Source organism: Schistocerca americana, chromosome 2, assembly GCF_021461395.2.
Source record: "Schistocerca americana isolate TAMUIC-IGC-003095 chromosome 2, iqSchAmer2.1, whole genome shotgun sequence".
Taxonomy (NCBI): domain Eukaryota; kingdom Metazoa; phylum Arthropoda; class Insecta; order Orthoptera; family Acrididae; genus Schistocerca; species Schistocerca americana.
The window spans coordinates 115,671,190-115,697,790 of NC_060120.1; the positions used below are offsets into that span (position 1 = coordinate 115,671,190).

Sequence of the window (26,601 nt, forward strand, 5' to 3'; positions counted from 1 at the left end):
AGCACAAGATGTCAATAACACAACTATCAGAACAGTTAACAAGGAATTTTACTTGAAGGCTTATATTATCTAGTATTGCAGAACCTGCCTTGTGTCGTAACCAAAGATTCTGTACTGCTGATGGTATCTTAAGTTTTTAAGGCACTATTTCCTGCACACTAGTGTGTAAGGAAGCACTAGACAATTGTCATCTAACAACAGCCTAATAAATCATCCAAAATAACATGAGAATCATTTCAGAAGTTCTACACCATGTGAGATAGAACTGAATAAAATATTTTATTTTACAAAATACTATTACATAACAATGAAAATAATCAACTATTGACAATATAATGTAAATGGATTGATAAAAAAATCTAGTCAGCAAGCAGTGGCAAGAGAATCTCACACACACACACACACACACACACACACACACACAGGTTTAGCTTGTGTAAGCTTTCAGAGCCAGTGGCTCCTCCTTCTGGCAGAAGAGTTGAAGGGGAAGGAAGAGGGGGTGAAGGAAAAGGACTGGAGGGATTTGGGAAAAGGGTACAGTCCAGAAAAGTTATCCAGGTCCCTGTGTCAGTGGAGACATACTGGATAGGATGAGAAGGAAAGACATTTTTGGGGGCTGCACCGGACGAGATTTGAAAACCTGAGAACTTAAAGGTGAAAGACAGGGTAATACGAAAGACGAGATAACTACCAAACACTGTACAAGTCTTCATAAGAGTGAAAAGCTAAGTGCATTGTACGTAACAGTAGTGGGAGGGGGATGGCGAAAAACAGATTGGAAAATGATAGGTGTAGAAAACTAAAATGGAGTGAAGAACGGCATAGTTACTGTGAAGAAATGCTAAGATGGAAGGAATTAACATAAATTAAGACCAGATGGGTAGTGAGAGCCAAGGATTTGTTGTAGCACTAGTTCACTCCTACGGAGTTCTGAGAAACTGGTGTCTGGGGCACGAATCCAGATGGCGCATGTGGTGAAACAGGCACCAAAGTCATGAAAAACAAACTCCATGTAAGTGCTGGTACGTTGACAGAGACAATAACAAACACAAACACACACACAAATTTCAAGCTTTCACAACCCACGGTTGCTTCATCAGGAAAGAGGGAAGGAGAGGGAAAGACAAAAAGATGTGGGTTTTAAGGGAGACGGTAAGGAGTCATTCCAATCCCGGGAGCGGAAAGACTTACCTTGGGGGGAAAAAGGGACAGGTATACACTCGCACACGCACGCACGCACGCACGCACACACGCACACACACACACACACACACACACACACACATCCATCCATCCGCACATAAACAGACACAAGCAGACAGTCTGCTTACCCTCTCCCTTAAAACCCACATCCTTTCGTCTTTCCCTCTCCTTCCCTCTTTCCTGATGAAGCAACCGTGGGTTGCGAAAGCTTGAAATTTGTGTGTGTGCTTGTGTTTGTTATTGTCTCTATCAACGTACCAACGCTTTCGTTCGGTAAGTTACAGAATCTTTGTTTTTAGATATATTTTTCCCACGTGGAATGTTTCTCTCTATTATCTTCAAACTCCATGTAAGGGTAGATATGGTACCCGAGGAGAGAGGTATACTTGTGTTGATCCATTAATGTCTCCTGAATTATGGAATCACCCAGGGAACGTCACGGAAACATTTCGCAGACTATAATGCTCCCTCCTCTGGCCTGGACCCTTTGCTTTCAGACATTTCACGCCATACACATCAATGGCCATGGGTCCAATGGAGCATAAAACACGTTTCTTCTGAAAAAGCCACCTGTCACAACTCAGTGGACGACCAGGTGAGGTACTGGCATGCAAATTCCAGCCTTCATCGGTGATGAACAGCATTCAGCATGGATACATGGACCAGGTCCCTGCTGTTGAGGCCCATACGCAGCAATATTCCCTGAGGAGACACTGTTTGTAGCCTATTGGTTCATCTGGGTGGTCAGGCGTTGAATAGCTGCACGTCTATTCAGCCATATACATCTCTGCAGCCATCATTCACCCTTGTCACCTATGGCCCATGGTGCCTCACAGTTGCCTCAGCGTCAGTTTTGGATAGCACCAATTTGCATGCACAGTATATTTTAACCACGGCAGCACGCAATTAGTTTACAAACTTGGCTGTTTTGAAATTGCCTCCACACCTGGTCTGAAAGTAAATCCTCATGCCTTTTTGGACATCAGATAAACTGCTCTGCTTACACATTATGACAACTGCACTGTTTCTCACATCCCCCCGACACATTATATTCCCTCCACTGCTAGTGCTGCCATCTGCTGAAAGTGAGCAGTTATTGCATGTTGGTGTCAAACATATGCAGTGGTCACATTAATGTGACTAGACTGTGTACATGAAGAGACAGTTTCTCATTTCAGGCAGGCTATAATTTTAATCTGGTCATTAAAATGAAACACTGCACAATTTGATATTTTATTTGCTTTTTTCTGAATACACAAAGAGTTTTGGGGAATGCAAAAATGGCAAAGTACCTATATTTCAGAGCTATTCTAAACAACGAAATAAATTTGAATACAAATATTCTACTGTTATATACAAAGAGAGACCCCAAGACTGAAGTTGCAGTGTATCAACTTCTACTTCCTATCATAATGGAAATTTCATGATGGAAACAACAAACAAAACTGAAAGAAGGCAACCAATGACATTACTGAACTGAAATTCCAATCTCACTTCAAAACATTATTTTTAACTCATTCAAATACAAGCACTGAATACTCATAGATCTATTACATTTACCTCAAAAGACTCACCTTTGACAGTTATGTGTTTATAAAAATAGCCATATGTTTTATTTGGATCAGGCGGTATTATAGACGAATTGAGGCACACATATGGAGCAACGACTGATCCATTAATTGGAGAAGTTGTGCTATTAGTGACTGACAGTGGCACTGGTGTAACGGGAGGGCTCACTGGCAAATGCGATGTTGCATTTACAGGTATTGTTGTTGCATCAGTTGTGGCAGACCCTGCTGTAGTTGACGAGCTTACTGTAGTTATCGGATTTGCTGTTGTTGTCGGCACAGGGATGTCCGGTGAAGAAACAACTAGTGCCTGCAAAAAATAAATAAATCACATTATTATGACATATTACATAAAAGCCTAGAAACATCATTTTATATCATTTCATAATGAATTATACAGAGTTAAGAACATCTAATGAATGTGGTATATAAATTGTACCCTCATTCTAACATCCCACTCTGTGGGCAATACTTTTGTGAGATAATTTATTAACAACTTTCATTAATCTGAAGTCACCCAGTTGTTCACCAGTAATGATAATGGCCAGCAGATGGCTAGAACAAGAAGTGCAAAATTAATTTAGCACACCATATGATAGCGTTGACCCAAAGCCTGGCTGTGGAATTAGGGGGAACCATGTTGTGGTAGCTTATTAATGAAATGCATGGGTGTTCATTAAAATGTTAACTTCTAGTAAAGAGTCTCTCATATTTCACGTTTTATCAGTTGAATCACTTTCATTGAAAAACTAGTAACAACGTCTACAAAAAAGGTCAGAAGCATCTATCTTCCAATCTGAGTGGGTTTACTTTAAACAAATTGTTCCACACAGAAAAGTAAAGTCATATAAGGATCACTGGTATGGTATTTTTAATAAAAAGACAGCAGTGGACTGGAATATTGTTGTTGCTTGACACAATAGTAGCTCTGAAAAGGATTGCTACTCACTGTAAAAATGATACACTGAGTTGCAGACAGTGTCAACAAAAGGTCTGTTACACACTTAGCTTTCGGCCAAAACCTTCTTCAGAAAAAGAAATCACCCCATCCCCTACACACACACACACACACACACACACACACACACACACACAAGTAAGCAGTAAGCTCCAACTGCAGTGCCAGAGCAATCATTTATGCTTGAGAGGTACTTGATTTTGTGTGTGTGTGTGTGTGTGTGTGTGTGTGTGTGTGTGTGTGTGTGTGTGTTCTTTTCTTTTCTTAAGAGACTTTGGCTGAAAGCTAAGAGTGTAACAATTATTTCATTGTGCCTGTCTACAACTCAACTTGTCATCTTAAAAGTGAGCAGCAGTCTATCATTTTCATAATACAGTACTGTTGATATTCCAACCTGGACTTTCGGTTGTACAATATAATCTCTGACGTATGTGATAAGAGCAAAATTATATGATACATCTACATCAACGATTAACAAAACTAGCCAGCAGTCTTTAATAACAACCAGTACTTAGGTTACCTGCCTTGTTTCCATATAAATTGTACTGATGAAATATTTACTAAAATAATGATATGTAGCTTTTGTCTGACAGTCACTTGCCAAGTAAATCCAAGCAGCTTAGCCCTTGTAGTGTGTTGGGTTAACGTTGTGCACTGAAAAATAAAAACTGTAGAGAGAGAACTCAACAGACCGCACACTTGGTGAAAACTTTTGGAATTGATCAAAGACTTTGTTAATAAAAGGCGCAGAAACTTTCCCTGTTGGCAGCTGTAGTTCCTCATTAGTCCTGGAATTCCCTCTTCTTGAATATGGTGCTCATTTTTCCTTCTTGTTGGAGTAACCATTTTTCTTAAAAACCAGCCACAAATAACCATTTGCTATCTCTCTTCTGACTGATCTTTGGCTTCCTTATAAAGGTATTGGCACATGTGTATTACTTTCTTGTACATTTTATGGCCCAAAGTTCAGTTCATCCACTTTGTTAGAGATACATGCAGGACATTAAGTTGTTCGTTGCTCTCTTTCCTTTCACATATTGAATTTTTGGGCTAACACTATTGAGGTATACCAGAAATACAGCCAACTCCTCTTCGCCACAAGTCCACCCTATGAAAGTACCATCCACAGGTGGCACCAAAGTCTTATTGGTTGCCTGATATGCTCATTGTTCAAATTTCTCCATAAACAAGTTGGCAACAACTGAAATAAGAGTGCTGACCATCAGAAGCACATCAATTTCTTCGTAAGATTCATTGCTGACTGTAATTAGATAAGAACAATAATGCCTAAACAAAACTACTAGAGTGAAAAATGCTAACACAAAAATATTTACACTGATTTCTACAAGTCATAACACCTAACATGGGTGATTTTTAAGACCAAACAAAGTAAACAATGGTTACTACTGCTCCTATGTCACAACGGCAGAGAAATCGGGGCAAAAACAAATTGTTTTTTTCACTTAAAGTGGAGATGCTATGCTTAAAGCAGTAGATGAAAAATAAATATAGAAAATGCATATCTGTAAAGAATATGGCATTGACGATTGTATGTGCACAATAATAATTAAAAGAAGAGATAAATTACAGCAATTACGTTCAAGATAAGGAAAACTTATAGAAACGTTGTACCTAAAGATGTCTAGACTGCATTGTTAGTTTGCTTCAAGTAAGTTCTGTCTCAAAACACTCCCACATCAGTACCTTCCATTGCTGGAGAGAGGTGACGAACTGATATAAGAAATGGTTACGAGTTTTCTCCACCAAATCCAGGGATGATGACAAAACATTGGTGGCAGTTTATACTGACTTCATCAATCAAACAATATGACACAGACGATGTTTTCAGTGCCAGTGAAAGTAATTTATTTTGCCACTGTTCACTCAACACAACTTCATCTACATCTACACCTTAACTCTGCAAACCACAATGAGGTGCATGGCAGGGGGTACATCCTATTGTACCAGTTATTAGGGTTTCTTCCCATTCTATTCACACACAGGCTGCAGGAAGAAAGATTGTTTGAATGCTTCTCTGGATGCCGTAAGTATTCTAATCTTATCCTCATGATCCCTTTGTGAGAGATATGTAGGGGATTGTACTATATTACTAGAGTCATCACTTAAAGCAGGTTCTTGAAGCTTTGTTAACAGGCTGTCTCGGGATAGTTTGCATCAGTCATCAAGAGTCTTCCAGTTCAGTTTCTTCAGTATCTCTGAGACACACTCCCATGGATCAAATGATCCTGCGACCATCCATGCTGCCCTTCTCTGTATATTTTAAATATCCCCTGTTAGTCCTATCTGGTACGCGTCCCACACACTTGAGTAATATTCTAGAACTGTTTGCACAAGTGATTTGTAAGCAATTTCCTATGTAGACTGACTGCACTTCCCCAGTATTCTAACAAAGAACTAAAGTCTACTATCTGCTTTACCTAAAACTCAGCCTAAGTGATCATTCCATTTCACATCTTTACAAATTATTATACCAAGTTCCCCATCTTAGTATCACTTTGAAATTTTATCAAGACCTGACTGAATATTTATGCAGCTTGTTTCACACAGTACTTAATTACAGATAACTACATCATCTGCAAGAAGTCTGAGGTTACTACTAATATTATATGCAAGATTTTTAATATATAACATGAACAGTAAGAGTTCCAACACACTTCCCTGGGGCTCAGCTGAAGTTACTTTTACATCTGACGATTAGTCTCCATCCAAGACAACATGCTGCGTGCTCCCTAATCGAAAGTCCTCAATTAGTCACAAATTTCACTTGATCCCATATGACTGTACTTTTGACAATAAGCACATGTGCGGTACTGAGCCAAATGCTTTTCAAAAATCAAGAAATACTGCAATCACCTGGCTGCCTTGTTCCAAAGCTTTCCATATGTCATGCGAGAAAAGTGCAAGTTGGATTTCATATGATTGATGTTTTTGGGATACATGCTGATTGGCACTGAGGAGGTTATTCTGTTCAAGATACCTCATTACATTTGAGCTCAGAATATGTTCTAAGATTCTACAACAAATTAATGTCAAGGATACTGGATGGTAGTTTTGTCGATCACTTCTATTACCCTTCCCGTAGACAGGTGTGAACTGTGCTTTTTTCCAAGAACTGGACATGGTTTTTTGTTCAAGGATGTATTACAGTTAGAAAATGGGCTAAATCGGGTGCATATTCAGTATAGAATCTGACAGGCATTCCATTGGACCATGGATCTTTATTCTACTTACAAAACCATTTCAGCTGTTTCACAACACCACTGACACTACTACTTATTTCATTCATCTTTTCAGTGGTACGAGAATTAAAACGGGGCAGTTCTACTGGGTTTTTCCCTATCCAGTGCATAGTCAATTATTCTTTTAAACCTGAACCATAGTTCCTCCACATGCTCCTGTCCCATGCTGAAAGTTTCAAGTTCCTCACTGAGATATGAGACTACTCGTTTCTTGTTTGTTTTGTTTTAGGGCACAAAAACAACTAAGATCATATGCGCCCATGTCAGAACCATAGAACATGAAGGCAAAAAACGAGTTAAAAGCAGCTACACATTAAGCCCAATCGATAGAAGGAAAGACAGGTAAAAACTGGGACTTTCTCTTGGAGAAAGGGACATAAAATACACCATAAAGACAACATAGGTCCTGAACTAAAGATTAAATGTCCTTCGACATACTGCTATGACACATAAAAAGTGAAACACGGTCAACAGCCTGCACATCATTCATTAAAACAGCTGATAACTCAGACGGCAAACATAAATTAGAATGTAGGTGTTTAAAAAAAGGACATTCTGTCAGGAAATGGTGACCATCAAAGGTTGAGGACAATGAGCACAAAGTGGTGGGAGATCACCACTTAACAAATGACGATGGCTAAAAAGACAATGCCCAGCAAGAATGATCTTTTTGCATTGAGAGAATGGTGCCCAAGCAGCACAAAGCCAAGGTGATGAAGGGTTCACATCCATCCATTGGGAAAGTGGCATCTAGCGTGAAGTTAGCCCAAGCAGCCCTAGGAGCTTGTTCCCATGAAGGGAAGACCTGTGGGTCATGCAGAGTGGTTGCACAGTCTGAGGTGCCATGTCATGGATTGCACAGCCCCTCTTGCCAGAGGTTCGAGTCCTCCCTCAGGCATGGGTGTGTGTGTTGTTCTTACCATAAGTTAGTTTTAAAAAAAGTAGTGAGTAAGTCTACGGACTGACGATCTCAGCAGTTGGGTCCCTTAGGAATTCACACACATTTTGAAGACCAGTGCTGATGCCAAAGAGACAGGCGGCAACACAAAGATCATTGGAGGGATAGAGGTACGAGGACTGCAGCTTCGACAGCATACCACCATGACCAGGGATCCACATAAACATCACAGTGGCTCCACCAAGAGTGAGCAAGTGAAAGCTTTCCTGTACTCATTGCATTAAGAGATAGATGGTGTACAGCACACAGATGCTCTGAAGGGCACTGAGAGAGTCAGAGCAGATGTAACAATTGAAAATCCTGTGTCACTGGATGTACTGCATGGCCCGATACAGGGAAAAGAGATCTGATATAAACACTGAGCAGTGTTCCAGAAGCTGATACTGAAAAATGTTGGTACCAATGACAAAGGCACACCCAATACCACGGTCAGTCCAAGAGCCAGCAACATACACAAAGGTTACCACGAATTTTCGTGCAAAGGTCAAGAAACTTACAGTGACAGAGTGAGTCTGGAGTGGCGTCCTTAGGAAGCAAATGAGGTCCAAGGTGAACATTGGCCACCACACAAAGCCAAGGTGGTGAAGGGTTCACATCCATAGGGAAAGTGGCACCTAGTATGAAGTTAAGCTGCCAGAGCAGTATTCGAAAGCGAGGTGTGGCAGACAAACAGTGTTCGTATCTGCTGAGGAGAAAATCACAGCAGTATGACTATGGTAATTCGGCAGTCTGCATACGAACACTCAACCGGGCTATTGCAAAGGTGCCAGTGGCCAAACAGATGCCACGATGGTAGATGGTATTGAGATGGCATAAGATGGATGGATGTGCAGATGCGTAAGTGAAACACCGATAGTATAGTTTCGAACGGACAAGGGACCAGTACAAATGGAGGAGGGTGGTCCATTCCCCAGGAAGTACCACTGAGGACATGTAGGGCATTGAGGGACCACATACAGCAGGTGGCCAAGTAAGACACATGGGAGTAACAAGAAATTTTCCTGTCAAGCATATAACCAGGAATTTTGTAGTTTCAATGAACAAAAGAGCAACAGCCCAAGATGTAAAGGCGGTGGAAGAAACTCACTGCACCCCCATAAACTCCTAAAAATGGTTTTGTCAGTGGAAAAGGGAAAGCTATTACTGATGCGCCATAAGTAAAGACAATTAGACAACGCTGAAGACGCCGCTCAAGGAGAACTGCAACAGATGGCAAAATCATCAACAAAAAGGAGCCGGAGATGCCCAGTGGGAGACAGGTCATAATAGGGATAATGGCGACAGCAAAGAGGATGATGCTCCACACAGAACCCCGAGACACACTGTTTTCCTGGATAAAGGTGTCCGACAACGGAGAACCCACACAAACCTTGAAAACTTGGTGTTTTAAAAATTCCAGAAGGAAACGGGGCATTCAGCCTTGGGAGCCCCACGTGTAGAGAGTACAAAGGATACCAGTCCTCCAGCAGGTATCACAGGCTTTCACCAAATCGAAAAACACAGCCACAGCCTGGTATTTCTGCAGAAAATCATTCATGATATAAATTGACAAAGTGACGAGATGGTCAACTGCAGAACGGTGTGCTCAAAATCCCCACTGTGCAGTGGTTAGTAAACTGCAAGACCCGAGCCACCAGACCAGTCAAGCATGAATCATATGTTCCATCACCTTGCAAACACAGCTGGCGAGAGAAATGGAACAGTAGCTAGAAGGAACATGTTTGTCCTCGCTGGGCATAGGTATAGATATGACAGTGGCTTCACACCAGAACATGATCTAGCCCCCCCCCCCCCCCCCCCCTCCATAGTAAAAGTAGCACTGTAGCACTCATGATTCTGAGAAGAGAAGGGTATCGCATGAGCCGCCTCCACTCATTTCCGATAGAGGAAGGCAGGGGGTGGGTGGAGTTCGAAATTTCCACAAAATAATGCCCCAAGGTATTGGGGATAGCAATAGGGACCACTATGACATCATCTGCTATGGTGAGGCCGGATATTGGGGAATGGTCCTTGGTCCCAGGGAGGCGTTGGGAGGTTGGTCCACATGATGGAAGAGGGAGTGGAACTGTTAAAATAAATAGCAAATGAAATCCAGCTAGCTTTTTTGCTATCCTGAGGAATGCAATGACACTGTGCACACAACTGTTTATAAAGAACACAGTTTGCCATCATAGAGTGATGGTTAAAAATGTGGAGAATACGTCTCCACGCACGGATTGCATCATAGCACGTCTCAGTCCATCAAGGGACCAGATCATGGCACAGTAAGGATGAAGCGCAAGGAATTAAACATTCAGCGGCAGCAAGGATAACATTGGTAAGGTATTCTACCTGGCCATCACAACTGGAGAAAAGTCATTCGTTGGTCACCAGGGAGGAGTAAAGCCTCTAGTTTGCTTCAGAAAATTGTCATTTGCATTTGCACGTAGGTGGGGTAGGAGTCAGCAAACGGATATCACACAGAAAATGGCTGCCGTATGTCAGAGAGAACAGACGACTCGTGATGATGGGCAAGCTGAGCAGTGTAGAATGTGAGGTCTAAATTGGAATAGGTATGCGTGGAGTATAAAAGGAATGTGGGTGCTCATCATTAAGGCAGATGAGGTCGAGTTGACTGAGAAGGTCAGCCAAGAGGGCACCTCTTCGACAGATTCTAGGAAAACCCGAAAAGGGGGTGGTGCACATTAAAGTCACCGAGCAGCAGAAAGGTGTGAAGAAGTTGCCCAATAAGCTGGAGGAAGTCTGTCCTGGTGAAACTGAATGATGGAGGGAAGTAAACAGTACAAAGGGAAAAGCTCAAGTGAGGAAGGAAAATGCAGAAATGGTTCAAGTGGCTCTGAGCACTACGGGACTTAACATCTGAGGTCATCAGTCCCCTAGAACTTAGAACTGCTTAAACCTAACTAACCTATGGACATCGCACATATCCATGCCCAAGGCAGGATTCGAACCTGTGACCGTAGTAGTCACACGGTTCCGGACTGAAGTGCCTAGAACCGCTCGACCACTGCGGCCGGCGAAAATGCAGACTGCAATAGCTTGCAGCCGGGTCTTCAGGGAGATGTTGTGACTATGAATGTTATCCCTGGTGAGCAGCAAGACTCCCCCATGGGAGAGAATGCCACCCTGGGGAAGGGAGGAGAGATGGAGGGGGGAGGGATGGAGGGAAGGCCAAAGTGGGCCAGAAAGAAATGCGGAAGGTCAAAGCAGTCGTGAGGATGCAATTTTGTTTCCTGGAGGCAGAGTCAATTAGACACTGTGATTCCAAGAGCAGCCATAATTCCTCCTTGTTTGATCTAAAGCCGCATATATTCCATTGGAGGAAAGTCATGATGAGGAAAGTGAAGGAGGGAAAAAATGAAGGGTGTCACCTCGGCAGCTGCCAAGTGCCAGCCTTCGTAGATACTCTGCTATAGCGTGCAGAGGTTGGAGGATCCTGCTCCATGAGATCTACAGAGCCATTCACATTCTCCCTCGGATGGTCTGCGGAATCCAAGTCAGAAAAACGGTGACATGGAGGTCAGCTGGGTGAGGGTATCACACGGCGACACCGCTGAAGAGGATCTCCTAGTCAGCGAACGAGAAGACCGCTTGCCTTTGATTTCTTGGAGCCTTTGTGGTTGGCAAATGATGATTCAGATGTCTGTTGGCTGGAGACACATAAAAAGTCTCCACAGGAGTATTCCTTCTGTCCTTTCTGGCCTGCGGGTTGTGTAGCAGGTGATTTTGCAGTGTGAGGTGAAAATTTAGTGGCTTGTTGCAAAGCTGGAGGAGGAGCTGTGGATGTTACTGTGACACTGAGTGATTTTCCAGATGCGGTGCAGAATTTGAGGTCACAAGTCTGTGTGACCATGTCCTTTGTGGAGCGAGAGATAGCAAGAACAGCACTGTAAGTGCCGCATGGTTTACAACTAGCCAACAACTTGTAAGCAACAAGATAAGCCACTTTTTCCTTTACCTGGATCTCCTGGATGGCCCACTGTTCGAGATACATGGGACAATCACTGGGAGGAGGCTGCATGGTCGATGGTCGCCATTGCAATTGATACAGAGGGGAGAAGAAGGCAGACAATCGCTCTCGTGACAATCCCTACCACATGTTACACATTTAGCTTGGTGCTGACAGGACATTCGAGTATGGTTGTAACAATGACACTGGTAGCAGCACTTCGGGTTCAGAATATATGGTCGGACTGTGATAACTTCATAGCCTGCTTTGATCTTTGAGGGAAGGATTACTGTATCAAACATGTGAAAAAGAGTGCTCGTGGGCACTAAGGATGCACTACCTTTTTCATCACCTGATGGACTGCAATGACACCCCGATCAAAGAGGAAGATTTGGATTTCTGCCTCAGTCAGACCATTGACCAGCCTAGTGCGAATAATTTAGCATTCAATCAGCACTGATATGAACAGGATAGCCACGAAGGGGCGAAGCTGCAAGCAGTTGATGTGCTTGGGAATCAGAAGTAGTCTAATAAAAGCAAAGTGCCACTGCATAAATGAGAGCAGGATTTCCCAGGGCTAGCAACTGCATCAACACCTTTCATAATAATAAACGGATTTACCACAGAAAAGGACTAACCGTCTTCAGTACACGAAACCATGAGGAACTGAGGTGCAGCTAGGAGGGTCTTTGATTCATTAGCCTCATTCCATTTACACTTAATAGAGGTAGACTGAGGAAGAGACGTTTGGCTCATTGCAAGAATATCCCCCATGATTGCCAACTGGAAGACCCCCAAAGATGGGGCCTCACCCACCTTAGTTCCCACCTCAGGTCACACCTCCTGAACACCTGACAGAGGGACCAATTGTCAATTTGGGAAGGTAACAGCTCAGGTAATCATGCCTCCCTGGCCCTGGCCTATATAGGGGGAGCGGGGGGGGGGGGGGGGGGGGGGGGTATGTGCAAACACTACCTGTCAACACAGGCTGGGAATTACGCGTTACCCAGTCACCTGTTATAGGTCAAATGCATGGGCCGGCATTTGGGAGTACACAGAATGAAAGAAGAAAAAGAGGAACCTCAAACACCAAAGCAGAGGAAGGATAGTAGAATGGGAAGGGCAAGAGTAGGGTGAGGGGGTGATGGAAGGGAGGGGAAGGGAAAAGGAGGGGAGGGGAGGGAGAAAGGAAAAGGAGAGGAAAGGAGGGGGAGCAGGAGGTGGGGGGACAGGTAGAGGGAGGGGGAGGGATAGAAGAGGAATGGGATGGGAGGGGAGGGGATGGGAGGGGAGGGGAGGGGAGGGATTCTTCAGAAAACAGTAAAATGGAAACTGGAATCTAAGTTCTACAACAACTGAGCTGTACACAACAGTTAAGAAATAAAAATGTGACAAAATAAAAATAAATACTGATTGTGGAATGAGTAAAGACAACAAAATATCCTGTAGATGATTTAAAGCCTGATTAGTGTAATTACAATTACAGGCCACATATAAATAGTGAATCATATATGCACTGCAAATAGTTTTAATGTTCTACATAAATTAACCCATTACCAATGGTAAATCATCTCTGTAACATGTAAACAACTAATTAACATCCTTGAAGAATGATCATCATCATCTTCTTCTTCTTCTTCTTCTTCTTCTTCTTCTTCTTCTTCACTTCATGCAGTAGGCAGCACGACCTGTTCTGGAAACCATCTTGTTCGCAGACATACTACTCTGCACTGCCCAGTGGGCAATTCTAGGCAGATGATTTTGCTACATTATTTCTAAAAGGTTAACTAGTTGCATCTCTTTAAGAACAACAAGGTATTTTAAGAAAGAGTTTCCATTTTTTAAACCAGCTTTTCATGTATACAGTAAAAATGAATGTAACTTACAGTGATATGGTTTATATACAGTTCCGTGTTTGTCTTACAGTAACACAGTAAGGAGCGTCTGTTCTTGGTTTGTTTCATTTTTAATGTTATATTACCCTGTACTACAATGAATCATTGCTGTATTGTAATTGATATCACATCTGAAAGCACTTCTGTACTAATAAATGTAGGTTTCTTGTTCTGGTTGGAATAATAATTACTGAAAAGAGTTATTTAACTTATTTTACGTAATTTTCTATCCTTTCATTATCCTGACGAACTGAAGTTAATTGTGGCCACTGTGACTGCATTAGTGGAACCTAGTGTGGATTTGTGTAATACAGTTAACTTATTTTCATTTTTAATAGCAATTTCTTGTATCTGTCATTTATCATAACCTCACTTTGAAGTTTGATGCTTTCATTAGGTCATGTGGTCTACACTAATCTTCCTAAATATACTTTTTAAATGCAACCACACAAGCCAAAGCAATCCAGTAACTTTGGCTGGGCATAAAATCAGTTTGTTTCAAGAAAGGAGGAATTACGTCAGAATAAGATGGAAAAAGAATTTCCTAGATGCAGTCTTCGCTAGCAATTCAATGCTGGATTCGCGGATATTATTTAACTCAGATAATTGTTTTCTCAGTTATGATGAATTTGTAACTAATCCTCACGAAATATTACTACAATTCAATAAAATAAAGATTTCATTACCTTCTTGTTGTAAGATAAAGTCAAATATCAATAGAAGTCAGTTACACAGTTTATTTTTTTTAAATTTTGATTTCCAAATTGATAATCTGTAACTCATGTAATGAACATATTATCGCAACATGTCAACTGAAATCATAGGTAGCCAATTCCAACTGTGTAAGGGGGCTGTACAACACAGATAAAAGTGAGAACTGTGCTTGTTAATAAAGACAATATTACTGTCACAGAAACAATATCATGTAAGTGTGTGCTTGTCAGTTTCTATTTTTCAATCAGTAGGTATCCTTGATTTTCAAGGCGCACCTGCTGCTACCACAAGAGAGGTGAATTTTTAATTCTTTGCAAAGACATTAAAGCTGAAATAATACTATGGAAATCAAACGTGAAAAAATATGTTATATTCCTCTTATTCATCAACGGATTAAGTACTGTGTGACTGGAGCAAAATGCTTATTGGAAACAATAGAGGGTAAATGCAAAACCACACGCAGCCACAGTACAATTTTGTCGCTTATTAAGTATCTCTTCATGTTTGGTAGTAGTTCTTAACGCGTAGGTTAACTGTCAGGTGTTGAAAACATTGCACTCCCTAAAATTAAGAATCATTTGAGAACAAGAGGAGGTTATAATTGCGGGCTAGATCTATTTGGAAAGAGACTTAGTCAGGTGCAGTTTTGCACACGAGAAAGAAGTGTGTTTCATGCAATTTTCATGAGAGTAGTCACTATTTACTGTGTTGTCATGTGGAAATGACTGCAACACAAAGGAACTAACACTTTGTTACTAAATGAACAAGCATGAACTGATAGGTTCAGTAAATTTTGGTAAATGCAATACTTGTCACAATTTCATCCAAACCTTCAAATGAATGCAAGGTGCAGTTGTTCACCAACTGTTGCGTTATAAGATCAGTGACATACAAATGGGTAAGGGACACTTATGTACTGTGATAAAACATTTTATTTAAAACAGTGTACTGCTGTCTAAACACAAAGTAAGCTGATGATGAATTTCATGTGGTCCTTGTAGGACTGCACATTTAGTGACTAACATAAGTTCCTGCCGAAGAAGTAGCTGTTTACATTTATAGTAATGTTTTACAAGACTTTTTCATTAAATTTCATGAGCCTGTTAATATAGTATGTACATAAAAAGCTGCACTAAAGCTCAAGTGTAGTTCTGCAAGTTGGCACATGAAAAACTGGCCCCGAGTACTAGACTGCTCATTGCCACCTGTCAGTTGTCATCTACTGTTTAGAAGCTATTATGACTGTTTTGTATTGTCAAGATGAAAGCCTCAGCAACTTTGTTAAGACGTATGTAGTAAATATATATATTAGCAAGGTGTATCCTCTTCAAGAGAGAATTGTGGTAGTGTAGGCATACGTGTCTACCGGTTCATTTAAGGAAACATGTTAGTTGGTTGGATTAAGGGACCAAACTATTATGTCACCAGTCCCTTCTTTCTTGAACAGACAGATCTACATGACTGGACATCAGAGATGGCCTACCAATGCAAATCCAGGGGAAGAAAACCCAAAGGTCAACAAAGCCTACTTAAAGGACAGAAAAGAAGAGAGGAAGACATAGGAAGAACGGCAGGGGAGGTGCTCCATCTGGGGAGCATCCAGAAGCCTCCGAAAGCAGAGTGTAGTGAGAGAACATACATCCTCCACCCCCTGCCACTTACCAGAGGTACCCCACTCAGAAATTGACAAGGAAAGATTAGCAACGTGGACAGGGCAAGAGAAGCACAGATAGACAAAGTAGAACAGACCATGCGAGAGGGGGGAAGAAGAGTAAAAGAGCAGGTACAGTGGGGGCTGGGATGGATCACTGAGCCCAGACAGCCGCAGCCCAGTCTGGGCAGAGGAGGCAACAGAAGGCTCTGCCAATCCCTCAATGGGTCAATTAGGTTCAGTGGTTCTCTCTTAAAGAGAGTGCTAAAAGCCTCCTTCATGAATAAAATGTAAAACTAAGTAAAACATAAAACTAAGACGGCCACAGAGCATCATCTCTTAACACTAGGGGAAGCGAGCCAGGGATATTTAAGAGCCCACTGCAGATTGAGTACGTTGTGACAGTTAAGCAAAATGGGGACCCCTGTTCAATGGGAACCTCGATGACAGTGGGGTTGGTGCTGGTGATTGAGGAAATGACCATGAATCAGATGAGTATGACCAATGCATAACTGTAGAGCCTTCATGAGAGGCCTGCATGGAGGACCTCTACAGATTCGTAGTCTCCTTTATCACACAGTTTGTTTGGTGAAGTCAGAGGGAGCCATTCTGTATTCCAGATCCCAAAACTTGATGGCGTAATACCGATCAGAGATCTGCTTCAAGAATATCAATCTCAAAATTTGGTTCACTGGTAGCCAGTTTGGCCAAGCTATCAGTGATTTCATTCCCCGGGATGCCAATGTGGCTTGGGATCCAGACGTAGGTTACTGAGTGTCCACATTGTTCAAAGCCATAAATAATATTGTGAATAGCCATGTCCACAGGATGGCGAGGATAACACCGATTGAGAGCTTGCAAACCGCTCAAGGTGGGTGTCTCTGCAGATGCAAAAGGAGTTATCAGTGCCGAAAGGATATGCTCAAGAGCATCTTTTGTCTCTGCAGTGAAAACACTACAGCCATCTGCCAAGGAGTGTGGTACAGTACAACACGTGAGTATAAGCCAAGCCTATATGACCTGCAACCGTCAACCCATCAGTATAGACTGCTTCTGAAACCCAGGATGCGCCAAGGATGGGGAAAAATTGGTGGTAGAGGGTAGCGGGATGAACCGAGTCTTTCAGACCTCGTGCTAGGTCAAGATGAATCTGTGGCTGAGGCACGCACCAAGGAGGTGTACGTGAGTGCGTCTGCAGGACACGTGATAGAGGAAACAACTGGAGTTGAGAGAGGAGGGACCAACACAGATTGCGACGCTAATCCCTGATCTCAGTTGCCGCTGCAAGAGATAGACGTCCGTGTTTGAAAAGAAGAGACAGTAATTCGGATGCTCAGGGGAGCTGTGAATGTGTGTAGCGTAATTGACAAGCTGCTGTTGGTGCCTGATCCACAATGGAGGGACCCTGGCCTCCATGAGTAAGCTGTTCACAGGGCTAGTTCGAAAAATTCCTCCCACAAGTTGAATACCACAGTAGTGTATTGGATCCAGTATCTGAAATGCTGGGAGCGATGCCAAATGTATGCTAGACTAAAATAATCATGACGGGATTGTATCTGGGCTTTGTAAAGTTTCAGAAGGGTAGCATGGTCCACACCCCAGCTAGTGTTACTCAGGCAGTGAAATGTCTTAAGATGCAGTCAACAGTTTGGCTGAAGCTGGTAAAGATGGGGGATCCATGTCAACCAAGTATCGAAGACCAGTCCTAAGAAGCAATAAGTGTCCACCACATTGAGTAGTAAGTCATCGAGGTAAAGTTTTGGTCATGGATGGATGGTAAAACAGTGACAGAAGTGCATGACGCAAGTCTTGGCAGCTGAAAACCAAAAACCCGTGGGTGAGAGGCCATGCTTGCGCCTTTTGTATGGCACCTTGCAGTCGACGCTTACGACATCCACACTAGAGGACCAACAGTAGAGGCAAAAGTGGTTAACATACAAGGAGGGTAATACCGAGAAGCCCACAGCTGCTGCTTGACGATTGATGGCCACTAAAAAGAGAGGGACATTCAGTATATAGCTCTGCAAGACCCCATTCTCTTGGATATGGGGAGAACTGGGGGAGGTACCAACTTGAACCTGGACAATATGATGAGACAATAAGTTCTGAAAAAAGCTGGGAGTGGACCCCGGAGCCCCACCCGCATGGTTGTGTTGCCACGTGGTGTCATAAGCCTTTTGCAGGTCGAAGAAGATGGCTATAAAGTGTTGATGTTGGGCAAAAGCTGTCCAGATGGCAGACTCGGGATATACCAGATTATCAGTAGTGGAACATTCTTGACGAAAACCACCCTGAGACAGAGCCAGAAAACCCCAAGGATCAAGGAGCCAACACAGTCAATAGCTCACCATGCATTCAAGTAACTTACAGAGAACACTGGTGAGACTAACTGGGCAGTAGCTATCCATCTCTAGAGGGCACTTACCCAGTTTCAGTACTGGGACAACGATGCTTTCTCGCCATTGTGGTGGGAACTTGCCCAAGCTTAAAGGTGGCAAGGTGGCAAGGATATGATGCTGATAATCCACTGAAATGTGCCTGAGCATTTGGTTGTGGATGTGGTCTAGCCCTGGGGCTGTATCAGGGCAGGCGGCTAGGACACTGATGAATCCCGATTCACTGAATGGAGCATTATATGGCTCTAGGTGGCGTGTAGTAAAAGATAATTGCTTTCGCTCCACCTGCTGATTTAGGACATGAAAAGCAGGTTGATGATCTTCTAACACAGAGCATAATGCAGAGCAAAATGTTTGGCGACAGCTTCTGGGTAGTGTAGACAGTGCCATTCAAGGTAATACCAGGTACAATAGCAGGTGTCTGGTACCTGTAGAGACAACTGATCTTTGTCCAAATCTGTGAAGGGGTGGTACTTGGTCCAATGTTTGAAACATACCAATCTCGGCATTCTTACTCCTATTGTTTTATTAAGTGGTGGACCCAGGTAGGGAGCTGCTTAAAGGCAATGAGGTGCTCCATCTATGGGTGCTGTTTATGGCATTGGAGAGCATGCCTATGATCTGTAATGGCCCCTACGATTTCTGATGACCACCAAGGTACTGTCTTTCCTCAAAGCAGTCCCAAGGAAAAGAAGACTACTAAATCAGCTGCCGAAAAAATGGCTGTAGTTGTATTCTGGACTGCCTCATTGATATCTGAATGCGGCGGGGAGCTGAGGGCAACAGCAGAGGTCAAAGTACCCCAGTCAACACTGTTGAGAGCCCATCTGGGCAGGTGTTCAGGGGAAGTGACACTGAAGGAGGGACAGGAAGATCGGGAGATGGTCACTATCACACAGGTCATTGTGGATCCTCCAGTGGAGGAATGAGAGAAGACAAGGGCTGCAAATGGAAAGGTCAATAGCTGAGATTGTCCCATGCGCCACACTGAAGTGTGTGGGAGTACCAGTATTCAAGAAGTAATGGTCAAGTTGTGCCAGTAAATTTTTGAGGTGTTTATCGTAGCCATTGACCATGGTTCCACCCCACAATGGGTTATAGGTGTCGAAATCATCCAAGCTTAGAAAAGGTGGGGGGAGCTAAGAAACCAATGCAAACACGTTCTAGGACACTCCACCATTGGGAAGAAGGTAAACACTGAAGATGGCAATATCCTGAAGTGCACTTATCCGAACAGCCAAAGCCTCCAATGGCATGTTAAGAGGCATAAGTTTGCTATATACTGTGTCCAGGCAAACTCCGCCCAACACTATGTCATAGGTAGCACAATTCTTATTATATCCCCGGAATTCACTAAGGGGCTGGAGTCCATGATGCTGGAAATCAAGTCTCCTGAAAAGCAATGCAGAGGGCAGGGGAAGTGCTGAAAGGGTGATGTAGTTCATCCATGTGATGGAAAAAATCACTATAATGCCACTGGAAAATAATGTACTGTGAAGGGAACAAGGAGGCCGGTTATGCCCTAGGGTCACCTTCTGCCACTGGATGAGGGGTTATGGCATCAACACACATAGGTTTTGGGTTCAGTTGTGTGGTGCGATCTGGGGCCTCAGGGACTGCCAGAATCTCCACCTTGGCTTCAGGAGGGGAACAAGCACAATCTCGTGGCCTGGGGGGCTACTGGAATCTTCGCAATCATCATCATTAATTGAAACTGATACAGAGAAGCCCATGCAATCATCCAAATCCTCTAAGGAAAGGAATGATGATGAAGAAGAAGAAGAAGAAGAAGAAGATTCCAGTAGCAGCCTGTGGCTCCCTCAGTCACTGGCTGGTGTCCAGTTGTAAACCGGCAGAAACCTTGAAAGGAAATGTCCAAAGGAACCCCTTCCTGGTGATAGAAGCCAGAGGAAGGTGATTTGTCTCTGGCTGGGAGGTGGGTATCAGTATCACCAGTGGGTGAGAAGCCAACAATCTCAAATTGGGTGTGGGGGAGGAAGCAGCAAGAGGAGAGCCTCAAACCACAGGGGATCAGACATTGTTGAGCGGCCCTGAGGGCCCATCGCAGGAGCTGTAACAGGCAGAAGTGGGTGATGTCATCCTAGCTGTAGCATATGACACTGTTATCCATGCTGGGTGCAACCGTTCGTACTTGTTCTTGGTCTCTCGATAAGTTAGTTTGTCGAGATTCTTATATACTTGTAATTTCTTTTCTCTCTGGAAAATGGTGCAAACTGGCCCAGGGAGAATGGTGCTTGCCACATATGATACAGGTTGCAACATGAAGACGTATGTCGAAATTTCAAACACTTGAAGCACCGCATGGCAGGTAGGGGGGAGGGGGGGGGGGGGGCACATACAATTTCACATCGCATAAGTATACCATCACTCTGACCTTTTCAGGCCCTCAAAGGCCAAGATGAAAGCACCGGTAGCAGCCCCCTACTGTCCTTTGGCCCCCTATATACTTTGTACATGACAGACAAAATGCACATCTCTTTGCTCCAAGTTGGTGCATAACTCCTCATCAGATTACAAGAGCGAAAAATGATGGCCAAAACAATCTTTGGACTATTATGGGTACTGAAAGTCACCAATATGTCACCCAGCTTGTTACAAGTGAGCAGCACTTGTGACAGGGCTGCGGATGCTGGTTTGATTAAAACTGACCCACTTTTCACTTTAGATATGGTTGCCACTTCCCTCAACTTGTCTTCTATGTTCTCCACAAAGAATAAGGGCCTGGGACCAAGAAGGAATCCCCATCAGTTCTAACGCAAACCAAGTACTGGGGGCACTATTTCTCTGCTTGCCACTTAGCCCTATGTTCCTCCATGGCGTAGCTAAGAAAGGGAATATTTAGGTTTGTATCTCTCCACATTAAATGAGGACTTCCCTTCCATAGATAATGCTCAGACCGTATGGCTGCCAGTGGGATGTAACTTCTTCCACTTCTTTTGCGGCTCAGCCACCATAGTGTCATCCACTCCAAACAGGGCCTCTCCCCACGGGCGCCACACAGCCTCAGCAACTACCTGGCCAGTAATCGATTGCTTGGAGTCCCCATGCCCCAGTCACAGCTGGCACATACTCCTTGGCATACATGGGAGTTTTCAGCTCCCGGCACCAACAGTGCAATCCCTGCATGGTCACCGGCTACCATGCCAAGAGGAGAATATTTTGCCACAGGGTTATTACGCAAAATTTCATTATCTGCTGTATTATTCCACTAACTAAAGAATTTTCCGATAAGAGACTCTAATTCTTAAGGGCCATAATTCTTACGGGCCATCGGCAGCTGGCGTAACGAGAAATGCTATGCATTTTGGAACAGCGTAAGTAAAGATATTACATGTTTATTTTGCACTGATGATGAGCCTTTTTGTAAGCTACTGTCCTCATTTTCCTCAGTCATAAACTTAACAAACCATTGTCACAGAATCCTCTCACAACTGTGTCTGCACAACATGTTAGTGAGGTGACACTTTGTAAACTCCGCTGTTTTTTAGCAAAAGAAGAAAATTCTAACATGACAGCATAAATTCACCATTCATGACACCTCTCTGAAAGTGCAAATGGTTAACAATCCTGGCAAAAATAAATCATTGTGTTCTCAGCGGATTTCTTTTTATATGCTAACCAAAGCAGAGGTGACAGATCTTTTTGAATGGTCACCAAACAAGTGTGGGCTTGGATGGGCTCCACTTAATATTTACAGGAAATGTGAGCGTAGGCTTCAGTTTAGAATGGTACTTCCCCTCCAGCACTCGACAATTCCCCTACAGTGTCTGCCCATAACCCCCACCACTATCGCTCACCCTTCATGTGCCAGGCCAACTGCACATCTACAACCACAGTAATCTGTGCAAACATTACAGGGATAACGAAGGTTTACAGGGACATTGACAGTCATTATTTTTGTTTAGAAGATATTTCATTAACTTTCTTCTGAAGCTACAGATGTGATTCAGTTCTCTAGTGTAATGCAGGAGGTTAATATAAAGTGGGTTCCTGTTACTGAAAAAGGACTTCAAAGAAGGGGCTTAACAATAGAACAGGGCATAAAGGATTTTGTTCCACTGAGAACAGGTGTTTCTGCCATGCTGTTCAAACACGAGTGTTAAGGTGGAGGAGAGATATGAGAGACAGTAAGACAAAGACAGAGGGTATGGAAATCTCTCCACTTCTCTGCTTGCAGCCAGGATAACTGTGCTTATGTTGGTGAAATATGATCGAAGAGTCGAACATCACAGACATAACAAACATAGTCATTCATACCCAGTTTGAGATACCATGAACTCTCCTGAAATCTTGCAGGATAACATCGCTGTAATCAGTAAATGGTAGTGTAAGCATTTGCACAAGTTTCTTTTTAAGGTCCAGAGGGAGAGCTTTTTATACTTTAGTAGGGTATGGAGAGATGCTGATGCTTTGAGATTCTTAATAGCCATTTTGAGATTTACTGGTTTTGAACTTACGTAGATGCAACTGGAAATCATCAGCATAAATGTGGTGTCTGCAGCAGTGCAAAACTAATGACATGTCATTGACACACAGTGAAAAGAGAAAAGGATCTAATACTGAACCCTGGGGGACAACTGATACTACCTGCCTCCATTGTAGCTTAACCCGAATCATCCCAGCGTTGCCATATGGTAATGCAGCGCAAGCGTTGTCATTTCCGCAACTCAGCACTACACGCTTCTTGCAGCACAGATAATCGCATCGGAATTTCATTGTTGGAAACTCTAGCAGGTGTCTGGTACAAGCTTGGGTCAGTTGTTGCTTTGCCATCAGTGAGATAAGACTTGGAAAGTCAGCATGATGTCGGAGAAAGATGATCCCTCATATACGACAATGTAAAAGTTACTTTTGAATTACTTACTTATTCAATGCAGTAATGATACCTACTGGAGATTCTTGTTGAAATATGTATCTTTATTTCAGTATTGTCATTTTCCAAAAAAATTGTATTTTAAAAATAGTTTTATGGTATATTGTATTTTTGTTGCCATATGGCAATGCTAGGTCATACAGCACTTTTCCCTATTGCTGACATTTTTGGTATGCTATTACGTGTTTTATGGTGTTTCGAATAGTTTTATTTAGAACTGAAGCTTGATTACAATAGATGGATAACTTTCTCTCTGTTTTCACATTATTTTAGGCCCATTTAACTGAAAGAAGCCCTTGATTACTTAGAGAAAATTATGGGTGAAGATGACGAGCCAACAGCATTGTATTTACAACCCCCCGAAACCGAAGATGGAGCTGTTAGCGGAGGTGATGACAAGGAAGATGAAGAAGGTGGGTTACCAGATAACGTGTGCCGTGGACAGTTAAAAGATAACTGTGAAATAATTATGAAAAATGGCAGCTGTATTGAGACTATTGAACAAATAAAATCACGACAAAATGTGGAAGCAGAAACTGGAATAGATGACAAAATTTTGGAAAGTTTTAGAATGTTTTCAACAATCTGTGAGTACTAATAATGAAGATATTATGAACAATCAATCTTGCAAGCCTTCAGTGGAGTTACAACATGTTCAGTCAACAAGGTCTACGTGTATAATTCCACCATTCAACAAGAACGCAGATTTCAAATGGGTAGAAGACAAATCTGAACCAATTACTGCTGTATATCCTCCTGCTAATTACCAGGATTGTTTGGGAATGCCACCCAATGAACAATTTGAGAAATTTTTCCATGATGCTATATTACAAAATATTTGTGATGAGTCAGAAAAGTATGCTATATTTCTTGAGAAGCCTAATCCAAACAATACCTTGGAAGAGTTGAAAGTCTTTATTGGCATTTTACTTGTAACTGACTACAACTATCACCCATGTGTACGATCATTTTGGGGCAATGATGGTGATCTGAAGAATGAAATGGTCTCAAACGCTATGCAAAGAAACAGCTTTCAACAGATACTGCAGTTTCTTCACTTCGAGGGCAGTCGGAAAAAAAGGAAGTGAGGGGGATAAAATGTGGAAATTATATCCCATTACAGACCATCTGAAAGCAAATATGCTACACATTTCCATCCCGAGCAGAATCTTTAGTACGACGATGTACGATGGCATACTTCGGACGTCATGGCTGTAAGCAGTTTATAAAGAGAAAACCACTGCGATTTGAATACAAGGTTTGGCCTTTATGCACACAAGCAGGTTACCTAATAAATTTCAAAATATACCACAGTTAAAATCCATGAACGATTCAAGAGTATGACTTGTGACTACGATTGATGAGTTTGAAACAGATGTCCAGCAGCTCCGGTTCTCATTTTATTTCGATAATTTATTTACTGGACTTCCATTGTTAGCAGAACTGAAATCTCTTGGGTTCTATGGAACAGGAAATATCTGTGCAAACAGAATTCCGAAAAACTGCCCACTTGAAATCAAAACAATTCTAAAGAAAAGGTCAAGAGGATATGTTACTTCTATCAAAATGGAGGATACTGGTATAATTGTCACCAAATGGTTACATAATGCTCTTGTAAATGGTGCACCAAAATCATATGGAAAGAATCCCATTTCATTGGTGCAGTGTTATTCCAGAGAACACAAAAAGAAAATCAGTGTTAGAAAACAACAGATCACTGGGAGGCATGGACCAAAATGGACCTGATGTAAACCTTTATTGAACCGGGAATCGTGGTAAAAAATAGTGGAATTGCATCATGGTTGGTTGATGTGGGTGTGCATAATAGAATTGCCCATCCTACCATATCTCACTTAGAATTTCGCCACCACATTGCCATCTACTACTGCAATCACTATGGAGAAAATCCAAAGGCCCAGGACGCAGGCGTGCATTACAAGATACAACTTATGAAAATCTATGTTATGATGAACTTAACCATTGTCCAGTTTCAACTGAGAAGAAAAGGAGATGTGCTGGTGAAAACTGCTCCACAATCAGTCGAACTGCATGCTCAAAGTGTGAAACTGTACTATGCATAAAATGTTTTCAAAATTACCATTTCAAAATTTAAAAAAGGTACTAAACACATGTACAATATTACTGTATGTTCATATTTCATGCAAATAATGAAATTTCTCATGTCTTTATGCAATAAAAGCTAGTACGGATTGAAAAATTCTTGGAGTATTATTTTCCTCTGTATGACCCAGCATTGCCATATGGCAAAGCATTGTTAGGAGAAAGCGAGAAGTGTGAAAAGAAAAGTATTGATAGTTTTTAGTTACAGGCATCTCTCTAGTTATGGTTATGAACATTTTTCGTACTTTTTGAAAAAAATAATTCGGGACATAATGGTTTAATGGTGCCGCGCATGATACATCACTGGTGAGACATCAGATATGAGCAAAACAATTGCACTGCAATGGCCGAGAAATTTAGCCTGCTAAATTTAGCAAGTAAAATGTTGGAAGTCAACAGTGTCATAGGCTTTCCTGAAGTCTAAAATGTACATAATACTCGCCTCTGGTGTACCCGTGGCAAATTAAAACAAAACACATCAAGTCTCTGTTGCACATGCCTCCTTCTACAAGCTAAAAATTGCATGCAGAATGTATTAAACATGTTTTGCAAACCTCCACATCGTGCTCAACTCCAGGTTGTGAATAATTGTAGTGAAACTTGAAATCTGTAGAGTGGCCATAGTAGATACAGTCAACAAACCAATAGGTAAGTGTGTGTCTGTTATTACTCAATACATAATCTCTGTCTGGAGCAGAAAGCTCAACAGTGTGTTCAACTTCTTGTGAACTAGACACAACAGAACTGATGTCTGCATTCCCTGGCTGTGACATGTTCATCTTGCCATTCAGTAGCTCTGGAAACAAGAACAACATGAAGTTAAATCTCTGCATCTCAAAGTATCTGAACTAAGATCTAAATCAAATGCCACAAATCAACAATATGAATTACATTATGCACAGATAAAAATCAGCTGTAAATGCCCAGATTTGGAGAAAAGAAAGTGTAATGTCCGGACATACAGAAACAGGTTTAATACAGTGTGTTTCAAAACGAATATACAGGTTTAGGGCTTTGTAGCATTTATTATGTTC

General features: G+C 42.3%; 1 protein-coding gene across 2 annotated transcripts in view; it reads right to left on the reverse strand.

Moving 5' to 3' along the window:
• The window catches only part of LOC124591738, a 97,110-nt gene that overhangs the window by 37,353 nt on the left and 33,156 nt on the right, over positions 1 to 26,601 (reverse strand). For both annotated transcript variants that reach the window (XM_047131766.1, XM_047131765.1), the window contains 2 exons: positions 26,122 to 26,363; positions 2,778 to 3,081 (listed from right to left, as the gene is read on the reverse strand). In XM_047131766.1, coding sequence (XP_046987722.1) covers positions 2,778 to 3,081; positions 26,122 to 26,363 — 546 coding nt within the window. The remainder of the gene's footprint in view (positions 1 to 2,777; positions 3,082 to 26,121; positions 26,364 to 26,601) is intronic.